Below are 14610 nucleotides of genomic sequence, written 5' to 3'. Positions count from 1 at the left end.
CACAAGGCTATGGCCAGGACACTTTATTTCTATTCCACATAGAACCTCTAGCCTAGCACCTGGCATGTGGCAGACACTGACCAACTCTAAGAGCCATTCTTGATATACACAGCCAATCTGAGGCTCCACCTGGCTCTACTGTTTAACCAGGGCCTCCCCTGTGCCAGCAAGAGAAACTGTTTTGCCAGGAGCCATAAGCATGGAGCCAAGAGTGCTGAAGAATCATAGCACTAAGAATGGAGACATGAAGGCCACCAGCCAATGTGGCTTACTGAGTTTAAGGGGCCAACTTAAAGGAGGTGACTTAAGACAGCTGAATTTCAGGACTAAGTTGAGGAGAGCTGGTGGAAGCCATGAGAAAGGATATGCTCCCTAATTGGGAACTGTGGAGGAGAAACAGGGGTCTATAGTTGGCAACCGAGATAAAGCTACAGAATTGGGCAACAAGTGGCCCCTGCCAAGTGTGGAGCCAGCATCAATCAGACTGCTGTGGGTGAAGAGGGATGGCAGAGGTAGTCTGTCTGAAACACTCTGTCAAGAAGGAGGCTGTGACCAAGGGCAACCCAAGGAAAGATTGTAAACTAGAACTGGCAAAAACAGAGCACCCTGTGGGAACCCTGAGGTGCAAGGCTGGTGCATGGAGGAGGGCCTGCACAGGCACCTTGGTGACCAAAAGGGCTGCAGCTCATGGGGAGTAAGGGCAAGGGCAGAAGTTAAAGCAATGCACAGCGGAGCTGTCCCCCAGGGCCACAAAGTTAGAAACTGGGCCCCAACCTGGGGGAGGAGCCCCACTGGACACATTGTACCCATTGGGCCCACTGAGATGGCCTGTCCTTCAAGGAGATTCAGTTCCAGACCCCAGTTCTGAAAGGTCTCCCAGGGAGAGTCAGATGAGAAAGGAAGATTTGGGTTTTGGACTACTTCCTTATCCACATCCTAATTTGAAAATCCTACCCTTGGGTCCACCTGACCTAACAGTTGGTACTGCACAATACAAGAGAAGAGAAGACACATAAATGTGATCAAGGGCCCCATAGGCACCTCTGCAAGCCCACGGGGGTGGGGGGTCTGAGTTTAGTTGCCAACAAATCCCTCTGAGCTGCCCTTGCAGGCTGGCCTTAGGAGCAGGGAAGAGGGGTGGGAGGAGGAGGTCTAAGTCCTCGGCCCAATTAAGAGATCAGATGGTGAAGAGTTTGGGAGCTTTTAAGGTGAGGAGGCCTGGGCTGATCCCATAGGCTGGTATAAAGCGCCATGACCCCCAGGCAGTATGCAGGGCTGGCAGGCATCAGTGACAGGGCTTTCCACAGCCATGGCCCAGCGGTGGGACCCCCAAAGGCTTGCAGGTGGGCAGCCGCAAGACAGCCATGAGGACAGCACCCAGTCGAGCATCTTCACCTATACCAACAGCAACGCCACCAGAGGTGAGCGAGAGGTGCTATGCAGGCTTGACCGTCAGGCAAGGGTGGCTGCACTGGGGGCCTCCAGCCACCCTCCTGACTCCAGGGAATCTCTCTTCTATACATCCCACCATCTCCCTTAGCTTTCATGATGACATGAATTGGGGGGTGTTTTCCCGATATAAAATGACACCATACTATGAAAGATGCATTTTCAAACACCACATAGGCTTCCCTAAGCTGATAAGAATCCATGTCCACTGAAGGATTCAGAAACTCTTTCTTTATGGTCTCTAGTCATTGTCTATACTGCTGGTGGGCTTTCATTACATAAAACTCTGGCGGCTGCCCCTACCTGGGGAAGGAACTGGTTTTACACCTCCTGAAGCTTCAAGGAGGCTGGAGGACTGGCCTGGAGCAATACACCAACCCACCAACCCATGGGGAAGCTGGGGGAGGCAACTGCAGAAAGCGAGTAACTTCGAAAACCTTAAGGTTAAAAGAGAGTCTCGCAGCCATCTTGTCCAATTCTGTGTGTAGGGCACACAGTCTTTGAGTGCTCACTTCTGGGGAGAAGTGGCTGGTGCCTGGGGCAGGCTTTCCATTTTGAACAGTCCTAGTACACAGAGGCACAGCCCAATCAAAAGGTGAAAAGTCTCATCAGGGCAGCCCAAGCTCTGCCCCTGGAAGTTGCCCAGGCAAAAAGCTTTGTATATGGGCCCTTCAAAGCACTGAGGAGGCTAGTGACACCATTATCCCTTGGCACCCATCCCCAGGTCCATCCTCAAAATCTCACCTCTGTCTTGAGTCAGCAATATCCCACTGAACTCATTTCATTTTCCTGTGCCTTGGTAGCTGATCTGAAGGTCTGGCTAGAGGCAGGTTGGTGTGTTGATGTGTTTTGGTAAGCTGACTTTATTAGGAGGGCCACTTGTTCTGGGGGTGTGAGTGGTTGCTGGAACTCAGTTCTCAGACCCAGCAAAGCATTGGAGATGTCAAAAATACTGACTCCTAATCTTCACTGACTAGCTAGACTACATTGATAAAGGCCCTATTTCTACTCTTGGGCTCCTTAGGGGCACAGGGAATATAACAGAGAGGATAAATACTGGATTCTTTCCTTTTACTTTTCCATTCCCAAAATAATGATTTGGCTCACCAGCGGAGGCCAGTGTGTTTTACATCTGTGTCCCCTTTATCTCCCACTAAGAATCCAGTTGTTCAGGAATTGGAGTGGAGCATCATGTGATTACTCATTTGCTCTATTTCATAACACTCATTCACACACACACACACACACACACACACCTCAAAATAAGGATACCAACGTTACTACCAATAACATGATTACCAAAAACCTAGCATTTGTACAGGTCTTTTGATCCTTAGGGTATTTGCTACTAGATCATGTAGTCACACTGGTGTGATTTCTGTGTTGTTAGAACAGTCCTTCTCTATGGGATTATATTACTGACTGGATAGGCAGTTTCATTTATTTCATTAGTTTCATTTATTTTGTTTTTGATAATCAGGGGTTGATTTTTAATTTTAATTTTGTTTTATATTATGTAATAAAGTAGTTATAAGTTTACAAAGAAAAATCTAGAATACAAGGTAGATTTGAAGAGATCCATCTTCCCTGTCCCATCCACACCAGATTCTCTTCTTCCTTGTATGTCTTTATTTCTCTTTCTTTTCTTTGTTTTTTTTTTTTTGTTTTTGTTTTTTTGTTTTGCAGCACTGAGGATAGAACCCAGGGAATGCTCTGCAAGCACTAGCCACTGAGCCATATCCCTAGGCCTTCCTAAATTTCTTAGAATTAAATTTGCTTGGAAGTTGACTTTTGATAGTCTTCTATTGCTCAATTCTTCATGAAACCAGTTCCAGAACTTTCAGAAGAAAGGAGCAGACCAAGACACTCACTCTGGTAGCAAAGTTAGAAGTTCCTGTTCCCTCTCCTTTCCCCACTGATGCTCAGACCTGGTCCTCCTTTGCCCCTCTTGTACCCGCTCTGTTCAGTTTGGACTCTATCAGTTATTTGGGAAGGTCCCTGGCTGCCTTGTTTTGAGAGACTTTAGCACCTAGACTGTTCCAGTCCTTTCACTTGTCTACACACTGGAGTTTTCAAAACACTTTCCAGTTTCAGCTGCTTTTCTCCAATTAATCTGCTCTACTTTCTGGGTAAGATCTGTTGGCTATTTTGGGGTTTTCTGTTCTTGGGTCTATTGGAAGGCTCATTGCTTTGCTTTGCTCCTTTTGTATAGAGACTGAGACCATGGGGTTCTTCTGTTGTCAATGGTCTTTCTGCACAGTCTGTATAGGGGATTTTGGGAATTCCTGTGCAAGGTTTCTAGGAGGTCCTTGTATGAGAAACCAATGGAATGCTTGCACAGAGGGAAACAGTGGCATCATGGGGCCCAGTTGTGCTGGGGGTGAGATTTCCCTGTCTCTCCTAGCCATAGCTAGGAGCTCTGTTTTTCTTAAACTATTTTGGGTTGGGTTTTTGCAACACACAACTAAAGCATCCTGATAAGTACAGGTGGCTCTCCATGGATGTTTTCCTAGATGCCGTGAGGCCTTATTATATGGCAGCAGAGACTGAGGCTTGAAATCCCTCAAAGTATTCTGCCCAAAGTCATGGTAGCAAAAAAGTTTATTTAAATAAAAAAGTATAGAGCCTCTCTAGTATAATAAAGTGAACTACTCTCCTTTTTATTCTGAGTTTGTTAGGGCTGCTATGACAGAGTGCCGCCATCTGAGTGGCTTAAACAACAGAAATGTATTGTCTCTCAGTTTTGGAGACCAGAAATCTGAAATCAAGGCATGCCTCTCCCCTAGTTTCTGGTGGTTGCTAGCAATCTGTGGCATTCCTTGGCTTATGGAATCTCTGTCTTCATCTTCACATGGCCTTCTCTCTGTGCATCCAAATTTCCCCCTTTATATAAGATCACCAGTCCTATTGGATTAGGACCTCATTTCAACATGATCACTTCTACAAAGACTCCATCTCCAAATAAGGTCACATTCTAAGGTGATGGAAGTTAGAACTCCAACACATGAATTTGAGGGGGAAACGATTCAATTCATAACACATTCACTTATTCATTCTCAGAGAACCTATGTTATGTTGGATACTATATGTAAGATGATTGAGTCACAGTCTTTGGTGAGGAAGATAAGACTTGTACACGGGTGTCTTAGTATGGTCTGCTATAAGAAATTACCAAAGACTGTCTGACTTTTAAACAACAAAAACTTATTCCTCACAGTTATAGAGGCTATAAATCAAGGAACCAGCCTGGTTGGGTTCTGGTGAGGGCCCTCTTTCCAGTTACAAACTGCTGCCTTCTTGCTGTGTCCTCATTATATGACCTAATTATCTCCCAAAGGCCTCTCCTCCTAATATTACCCTGGGGGTTAAGATCTAAGCATGAATTTGTGGCAACACACAATTCAGATGACGACAACTGGTCACCCCTAATATGTGTTAGAACATGATACAGGGAGTGGTTGGTTGGCTTCCCAAGTGGGCCTTTGAAGTGACGTTAGCTGGGGAATCTGGAAAAGCTTCTGGAAGGCAAATGCATCTGAGCTGGGTTTACAGAGGACTCTGGGAGCAAAGGTATAAAAACCAAAGGACATGGAGCATGCAATGGAAGCAGCATAAGAGGTGGGATGGGGAGAAGGGATAGGGAAGCAGAGAAGCAATGGTATGCAACTGTCACTCCAAGTAGTGACTCAATTACTGGGAGCTGGGGATCAGCAACTGGCAGAGACCATGAAAAGTTCTGTTCTTTGTTTCAGGTTGCCAGTGAAGGTAACCATCAAGCAATGGCTGAGAAACAGGAAGAAGGGGAGCTAGTTTGAGAATAAGCAAAGGCGAGGATAATGGGCAGGAAGTGGGTGGGAGCTCAGTGGGAGAGGCTCTGACAGGGGAGGGAAAGGTGGAATTGGGGCACTAGTGCAGGTGGGTGGTGCTGCTGCCCAACTCCTCTCTCTATTCTACCTCCTGCCTCCAGGCCCATTTGAAGGCCCCAATTACCACATTGCTCCCAGATGGGTGTACCACATTACCAGCATCTGGATGATCATTGTGGTTATCGCATCCGTCTTCACTAATGGGCTTGTGCTGGTGGCCACCATGAAGTTCAAGAAGCTGCGCCACCCTCTGAACTGGATCCTGGTGAACTTGGCAATTGCTGACCTAGCAGAAACCGTCATTGCTAGCACCATCAGTGTTGTGAACCAGTTCTTCGGCTACTTCGTGCTGGGCCACCCTCTGTGTGTTGTGGAGGGCTACACTGTCTCCGTGTGTGGTAAGCCAGGGAGACCCCACCTGGTGTGTGTAAAGAAAACCCTCACATGGCAAACCTTGAGGTGCATCCATAGTGTGTGTGAGTGTGTGGTGCAAATATGAAGGGAGGCAGACCCACAAGGGAAGCTGGGTCAAGGCCATCACAGGAGTGGGAAGACAGGCTTCCAGGGTTGTGGAGGCTGCCATTTGAGCACCCACTTCAAACTCTTTGCTTGAGTCCAAGACACCATGAGTTCGTACTCTTGAGACAGCCTCTGCTTGGGGACAACCACTTTGGGGCTGTGTGGCTGGCCAGATAATCTCAGAACAGTATAAGAGGGGAGGGTTCTTGACACCCTGGACAGAAGTACCACCTGAATCAGAGATGTGTGCCCTTTCATCCCATCTCTCAAGCCAGACTCTTTTGCCTCTTGGTTGCCTACACAGTGTATGCTTCCCCTAAGGAAAGACAAGATTCTCATTACAGCTTTGGGGATATCAAGACTAGATCACAGACCCTTTTCTTCATTCCCATCACTAATATCCTTGTGGGCCACAAATGGCTCAGGTTCATAAACAGTGGCCAAGAAGTACCAGCATGCCAGGCTCTTTGCTGGGGAGGGGGACCGTTCCAACATAATAAGCACATGGTATCCTCTTAGTCTTCTCAGAGGAGAAAATGGTAAGGAGCAGGCATGGAAGGTTGATAGTCCAGGGAGCAGAGTAACAGCATTGTAGTTCTTTTGAGCAGACATGAAGTGGGCAGGTCTAAGTCTTGAAATCTATGAATGTTATACTCAGGAGTAGACACTTTATTTCAGGACGAGGAGCCTGGAGATGGGGGACCCACCAATGGGCCTCACTAAAACCCCAGTTGCCTAACCAGGCACCCAACATCCACCAGAAGCTGCTCCTGCTCTTGCCTCCTGGCCATTCTTCCTGGCCTACTCTCTGCCTCTTGCCTCACACTGGCAAATGATGGCTCAGACCCAAGGAGGTGCTGACCCACATGCCAGCACTCTTCCAATGGTATAGAAGTGAAGTGACTGAGTAAAGTCACAGAGAGAAACTCCATCCCTTGAGTCCATTGCTTTCTGTGGCAGGTGTGTGCTTTGTTGGCTATATCTCCCTTCCCAAGGTGCCCCTTGCATCATCTATCTCTGCTTGTGCCAGGTCTTCCTTCTTGCCTTTCTCATGGTGTTTCTGTTGTTGTTGTATTGTTTTGTTTGAAATGAGGTCTCCTTTCTATGTTGCCAAAAGGCTGGTCTCAAACTCCTGGGGTCGAGTGATCCTCACACCTCAGCCTCCTGAATACCTAGGACTACAGGCACATGCCACCACACCTGGCTCCTCACAGTGTGTTCTTGGGTCATATGGGTGCACTTTGGCACAAGTTTTTGTGCCGAGGACACCCTTAGCCCTCTGGGAAGACTTTAAATGCATGAAATGATATCTATAGGACTATAAAATCAGCTCATTATATTGAAAAATAATTTTCAAAGTATTAAATATTAATTAGTGACAGTCTTTCACTAAAACACAAGTATCAAAAGTATTTATTAAAAGTCTTAGTGAGGACTGGGGATGTGGCTCAGTGGTAAAGTGCTTGCCTAGCATGCATGAGGCCCCTAGGTTTGATCCCCAGCACTACCAAAAAAAAGAAAGAAAGAAAGAAAGAAAGAAAGAAAGAAAGCATTAGTGACACTGTTCTGTACTAAAGTATCAAATAACAGAATCTGCCCTGACAACCACTAAAATTCCAGTGTAGTAAAGAATGTGGGTGATGTTTTGAAAAAAGTCCACCACCTCTGTAGAGTAATAGGAAAACAACTATGACTTCTCTGGGTATAGCTAATACTGCCACATTCACAATAGAAGGAAATGACAAGTGTCCATTAGTGGAATGAAAGATGCTGCTTTTCCACCTCAGGTCATGGAACCCAGAATTCTGTGTGCCAACCTCTGGGACAAAGGCAGGAGACGGAAGGCTGTCTCACCTGCCCAACTCTGGTTGGTTGCGGGGGATCTCAGCAGTTCCCAAATGCCTAAAGGAACTGGAATTGGCAGGAGGGGCACAGGTTACTAGACACAGCCCACTTCCTTGCTCTTAGTTGGAACAACAGCATCTCAGAGTCATGCTGGTATGGATATGGCCATCAGAGGTTCCACTGATGGTGTCAGAGGAAGGAAGGACTAGTGACAAAGAGGACAAGAAGTACCAACAGGGCCCCCAAGGGTGAAAAAGTACAGGCCTGTCAGCTGCTAAGGTTCTTTCTTGTCTCCTCTTTGGTGATGGGATGTGGAGGTTGAGTGAGCTCCAGAAGTTCTAAGCTCCCAGCCTCAGGATCGCATGACTGGCTGGCATGAAACTTAGTAGCCAAACTGAGAGCTCTGAGCGCCTGCTGCAGAGGAAAAGCAGTTGACATTAAAAGGAAAGGAAAGGAAGGAAGAAAGAAAGGATGGAAGAAAGGAAGGAAAGAGAAAAAAAGAAAAGGGAGAGGAGAGTAAGAAGGTGGAGCAGGGGTGGAATTAAGCTGCTAGAGCTGGTGAGGAGGCAAGGTGGCGGAAGAAGTCCTTTGCACTCAGAACCTGAAAACATTTTCTTGGAGAATTAGGTTGGCAGTTTGGAGGGGAAATGCTTGATTTTGTAAGCTGTCTGCTACTCTGACAAGGAAACAGTGATGCTGGAGGCTGTTTGTCCTTTGCTTTGTCTCAAAGTCCCCCTCTGTCTGCTCTCCCATGTAGGGATCACAGGCCTCTGGTCCCTGGCCATCATTTCCTGGGAGAGGTGGCTGGTGGTCTGCAAGCCCTTTGGCAATGTGAGATTTGATGCCAAGCTGGCTATTGTGGGCATTGCCTTTGCCTGGACCTGGTCTGCTGTGTGGACAGCCCCACCCATCTTTGGTTGGAGCAGGTAAGGGTGCAAGGGAGCCAGGAATGTGGCTGGCTCCTTTAGGGCCAAGTGGGAAGGATCAGACTTTGTAACCTTGGGGGCAAATCATTTCCTGTGCATAAAGTGAAGGGAAGCACAAGATTCTCCCCAGACTCCTTCAAGTGTGCAATACACATGAATTTGATTGGCTGCAATATAGAAATGGTCCCTGATGCCAGGCAACTTTGGATTCCAGGGCCCTCTTGCTAGCTCTGTGCAAGACCTTTCTCATACATTCTGCCTCTTTCCCACATTCAGAGGCTCCTTAGGATGTAGGTACACCTGGGCCTGTAGGTCATCTGTATCCTGGCCAGGCTGATTCTTTGGGAGAAGACCCAAATTTATGAGTAAATGACTCAGATATTTGATCAGGAGGGATAGGACACAGATGGCACATTTGCCATCTTACATGACAATCTTAAGAATAAAATCTTGTCATGTTTAGAGAGGGAAGCCTCTTTCTTTGGGAAGCTTCCATCATTCTGGGGCATAGCCAGTTGGTGAGCAAGTCCCTTTTTACAGTCATGGCCTAGTTGACCTGAGAAATAAAAATTCAGGTAGTCACAGCAGTTCTTAAATCAGAATAAGAGGAACTTTTGCCTTCCCTTTGAAAAAAAGAGGTGTGATGGGGTGATGAAAATCTTCTGGAACCAGATAAAAAGAGAGAAGGTGTAAGTCCTTGGAATAAGCAAAAGTTTCAAAATCCTACCCAAGGTTTGTCTTTTGGGGTGGTGAAAATGTTCTGGAAGTAGAGTTGGTGGCTGCACAACCTTGTGAATATTAAATGCCACTGAATTGTTCACTTCAAAATGGTTCATTTCCTGTAATGTGAATTTCACCTCAATTAAAAACTGCAAGTCAGGAGTGTACCTGGGCTGTGGGTCCCAGGTTGCCCCAGCCTGCATCAAGATGGGCCACTGGCCCTTCTCTTCAGGTACTGGCCCTATGGCCTGAAGACATCCTGTGGCCCAGACGTGTTCAGTGGCAACTCATACCCTGGGGTGCAGTCTTACATGATGGTCCTCATGGTCACCTGCTGCATCATCCCACTCAGCATCATCATTCTCTGCTACCTCCAAGTGTGGCTGGCCATCCGAGCAGTAAGTTCCCCCACCCTCCTGACCTCACCCCTGGCTGGCAGGGTGTCTGGGTGAAGACAGAGGCTTACCTGGTGTACTCTCCTGCCTCCAAGCTGCACTACTCTCAAATCAGTCCACTGAGAATCTTAAACTATTGTTTTTAAATCCTCAGATAAGTGGATTCCACCCCTATAAGAAAATGTTAAGAACCGGTGATGTGAATCAGGCAGTTCCTTTGGGTGCACACCCAGGGTTCCATTTTGGCCCTGGATCCCTTGTCTTCATCCATGCAGGATGGGAAGAGACTGCCCTGCCCTCCTGCTTCCAATTAGGGAGCAGAGCTGAGTCCTTCCCTTGACCCAGGACAGTTCTCTCATGGAGTGAAGCCACCAGAGCACCCTTATCCAAGGAGTACACTTGAAAGTGTCATTTGTCCCCTAAACCTACTCTCCACCTTCCTGTGTCTGGCCCTCTACCCTGGAAAGCTGATCCCATACATAGCCACCACCCCCAATGTTACCCCCACGCCAGCTGGATTATCACTAGGGAGCCCCTTCAGGAAATAAGAACAAAGGAGAAGATTAAGATTGGGTCCTGGGGTACTGAGAGCTCTGTGTTCCCCTTGTGGTCTTACCCACACCATAAAGTTGTCCCTTTGTCTACCAACTCCCCTATCATTAGCTCCATCTCCACGTATCATCTGTTAACTGAGGGGACCCTGCCTGACACAGGTAGCAGAAAGCCCTCCAGGGTGGTGCCTTTCCTTTGTGAAGCTGCTTATGTCCACAATCGGATCAACAGATGCTTACAAGCTCTGCCTAGAGGAAGCCATGGACTTGTGATAAGCTCCATCACCTCAATGCCTTGGGCTGGAGGCTGCAATTTGGTCCCCTAGGTTGGTGCTCACATATCAGAACCAACTTAGTTGGCTCCTACAGGTATCCAATCATGGCTTGGGCAGTATTAGCTTTGGGTCTGTGGGGCCCAGCCCTGCTGTCCCAGACCTCACAATCCCAGCCCTCACAGGTTTTCTTTCATCCCAACTCAGTTAGCTACCTGCCATCAGGTATGGGTGAAGACAAGGAATCCAGGGCAGTTGTCTTTTGGGGTGGTGAAAATGTTCTGGAAGTAGAGGTGGTGGCTGCACAACCTTTGTCTGCAGTCTGGCCAATCCTGTTCTAGAAAGCCTGAGAGAATTGCATGTGTGACTCTGGTATTACCATTGGGCACCCTGCCAACCTCTAGCTTAGCTAGAGCAACCTTGGCTGCTTTTGCCTCCCCCGCCATTTCCTACCATGTTAACTCTTTCATTCTTTAGTGCTGGGGATTAAACCCAGGGCCTCACACATGCTAGACAAGTGCTCGCCTACTGAGTTACATCCTCAGCCCTCACTCCTTCATTCTTGACCCTCTGGTGATCTGTTTAGGCCCCCACTCAGACCTGAGCACAGGAGGGGACTTCTGATAAGGGATTAGATGAGGCTAAGGAGATTAGCCTCTAATTCTCCTTTCCAAAGCTCCTGCCAGGATAAATCCAAAGACCTTCAAAGAGTCATCCTTGGCCAGGACAGCTGCTTACTATCTCAAAGCCCAAGCCTTGGTGTCTGCCCCAGGCAGGACTCAGGTGAAAGCTGGCCACCTCCAGCAGGGTTTGGATAGCAGGTGACCATCTCTTCCTACCTTCATCTCCCTAGCCCAAGGTCACCCTCCTCTTGCTGCCTCCCTGACTATTGCCCAAGCAATAACAAATACAGAACCCCAGGTGACTCCCCCACTCACTGTTCCTCTCTCCCCAAGGTGGCGAAGCAACAGAAAGAATCCGAGTCCACCCAGAAGGCTGAGAAGGAAGTGACGCGCATGGTGGTGGTGATGGTCCTTGCATACTGCCTCTGCTGGGGGCCTTACGCCTCCTTTGCATGCTTTGCTACTGCCAACCCTGGCTATGCCTTCCACCCTCTGGTGGCCGCCGTACCAGCCTACTTTGCCAAAAGTGCCACTATCTACAATCCAGTTATCTACGTCTTTATGAACAGGCAGGTAAGAAATGCCATAAGCACATCAAACTCCACAAGAACATACCCCACAAGAACCCAGTGAGGGTCCCTGCCTGGAATCATGTCTTCAACAAAAAGCCCACAGAGGATTTGAGAAGCCTGATAATGACCCTCTAGGATAATGAGCAGGAAAAGGCTAAACATGTGACCCAACTACAGCCAGTCATTCATCTGGCCATTAGCAAAAGTCTTAGGCACATACTCTGGAATCCATTTCTCATCTCAGCCAGAGGGAGATACTTCCCAATGTGCTTGTGTGCTGTAAGCTCTTCCCTCTTATAGGTATTATTACTAGGGTCATCAAGCTTCAGGGGCTCTTCTGGAATTCAAATGCTCTAGGATTCAGTGAACTCCTCTACATTGACCCTAAGGATACCATTCTTGGTTTTACAGACTCCATTCTTCTCTTTATTTTTATACTTTGAAACTGTAACTTCTTGAATTTGTCTTCCCATAAGAACAAAAACAAGTTCTTCTTTGATGTACTGACCAATAATTTAAGAGCATTCATGGGTTATTTTGGGGGAAGCACACTTTGGTCTTGCACATGGTCTTGCCTAATGGAAACCATTCCTATATGGCTTTGGTAGCAAGTTGCACATGACTCCTAGATCCTCTTGGTAGGTTACAGGTGACCTCATCATCTTCTAAGTGCAGCTCACCTTACTCTTCCTTGAATCCATCATGTACATTTCATTAAGGTGCAGCTGTTACTTGATAGTAACCAGAAAATTCTGCAGGGTCTTCCCATTTCACCAGACTCAATGTCTGACTTCCAATCCACTGTTCTTTCCACTTTCATCTTTTGTCCTCTTTTTCTTTTGCAGTTCTGGGGACTAAAGTTGCCTAGGCAAGTGCTGCATCACTAGGCTAGTGCTGCATCACTGAGCTACACCCCCAGATTTGCTCTTCCATCTTAACAGCTGCCCCATGACTCCATCACCTTCAGCTTGTCCCTGACTGTATTAAGCCAGGCATTCATTAAGCACCTATTCTTACTGGTAACTTCTTAATAGTAAGTAGGACTGTTTCTGTAATTGATTCCTGAGAACTGTCTTGTTGGCATGTCCATGCCCAGAGAATACAATTTGATCTCTGGTTCACTTCCTCTGTTTCAGGAGGATCTCTTTTTAGATCTGGTTTCAGTTTTTGGAATCCTAAACTATCTTGCCAAGTACTCTCTCTACCTGATTCTTTTCATTCTGCCTTCTAGAGCTCCCCCTTCTAGATAGATGTCTATACCTCTGAGTTTTGCCAGACTTCTGAACTTTGCTTTCACCCTTTCCATATTGTGATCCTGTCCTGCTGCATTCTGAGAGAATTTTCTGGAATGAAGTTCTGTGAGGACATAGGGTTTTTTTTCTTATTTTCACTGCTATATCTGCCCCCCAGAACACAGAGTCTGGCACATAGTAGGCACTCAGTAAGTAAATGTCAAATGCATTTGTTGACTGAATTCCTCAGCCTTCTCTACCAGCTCTTTAGCTGAGTCCATTCTGCTGATCAGCCTGTTTCTTATTAATTTCAATAATCATCTTTTTTATTTTTAGAATTTTGATGACAGAGGGAGCTGGAGGTAATCAAGAATAGGGCTGAAATATTTAGGGAGTAATTTTGATCCAGGTTCTCAAAGCATCATGGATAGCTGAGTAATGATATGAGATGTAATTGAGAAATTATCATGACCCAGATCTCTTCAGGAGTCAACCAGCAAACAGAAGTACCCTCCTGTTACTAGAAGACTTTCTTGGCAAAGAGATGAGGGAGGTGGCTGGACTGTTGTTGACCTAGTCCTTATCTAATCCTAAAATTGATGGGCTACAAATAAGATCACAATCACATTCATATTTACTAAAATGCCTATAAGCCTCTTGCCAGACATTTTAGAAACCAGTCATTGTGTGCATGGTCTCCTTAACTAGCATTGTATTTGGTCACTGCATGAGTATCTTGGGGCTGCCATAACAAACTACCACAAACTTAATGGATTATAACAATAAGAATTAAGTCTCTCTCAGATCTGGAGGCCAGAAGTCTGCAATCAAAGTGTTGGTAGGGTTGGTTCCTTTTGAAGGCACTGAGGGAGAATGAGCCCTGTACCTCTCTCCTAGTTTGTGGTGTTTGCTGGCAATCCTTGGTGTTTCTTAACTCAAAGATGCATTACTCCAATCTACCTTCACATTTATATGGCCTTCTTTCCCCTTCTTATAAGAACATCAGCCATGGGATTAGGGTCCACCCTAACCAGTATAACCCCCATCTTCACATACATCTTAATTACATGTTCAAAGACCCTGTTTCCAAATAAGGACACATTCACAGGTTTCAGTGTTGGGACCTGAACATATCTTTGAGAAATGTAATTTAACTCACACAAGTCACCATCAACTGCTAAATTAGATAACTCAGATTACCATCAAATGTTATGGCTTGGCTATGAGGGATTCTCCAGCCAAGCTCATGTGTTAGGCAGTGCAGGAACGTTCAGAGGTGAAATGATTAGATTATGAGAGCTATATCCTCATCAATGGATTAATCTATTTGATGTCAATAATATAAATGTACTACTGGCTGGTAACAGTATGCACATGGGCACACTGGGAGCATGCCCTTGGGGATTGTGTCTTTGTAGTCAGCTCCTCCTTTTGTTTCTTCTTCCTGGCTGCCATGAGCTGAGTAGCCTTCTCTGCCAGGCCCTTCCGCCATGATGTTCTGCCTCACCTCAGGCTAAGACTAATGAATTCAGCTGGCCATGGACTGAACCTCTAAAACTGTCAACCTAAAATAAATTTTTCCTCCTATAAATTGTTCTTGTCAGGTATTTTGGTCAAGTGATTAAAACAACCCCCATGTA

The 14610-nt window shown here is 46.6% G+C and overlaps 1 protein-coding gene across 1 annotated transcript in view; it reads left to right on the top strand.

Annotated features, from left to right (window-relative positions):
• Positions 1–1271: 1271 nt before the first annotated feature.
• The window catches only part of LOC101973700 (medium-wave-sensitive opsin 1-like), a 13915-nt gene continuing 576 nt past the window's right edge, over positions 1272–14610 (top strand). The window contains 5 exon segments of the mRNA NM_001282263.1: positions 1272–1421; positions 5417–5713; positions 8437–8605; positions 9558–9723; positions 11500–11739. Coding sequence (NP_001269192.1) covers positions 1310–1421; positions 5417–5713; positions 8437–8605; positions 9558–9723; positions 11500–11739 — 984 coding nt within the window. The 5' untranslated portion in view covers positions 1272–1309.

Source organism: Ictidomys tridecemlineatus, chromosome X (assembly GCF_052094955.1).
Source record: "Ictidomys tridecemlineatus isolate mIctTri1 chromosome X, mIctTri1.hap1, whole genome shotgun sequence".
NCBI classification, from domain to species: Eukaryota; Metazoa; Chordata; class Mammalia; order Rodentia; family Sciuridae; genus Ictidomys; species Ictidomys tridecemlineatus.
The sequence above is the reverse complement of the archived record's forward strand: the minus strand, read 5'-3'. Positions and strand labels throughout refer to the sequence as shown.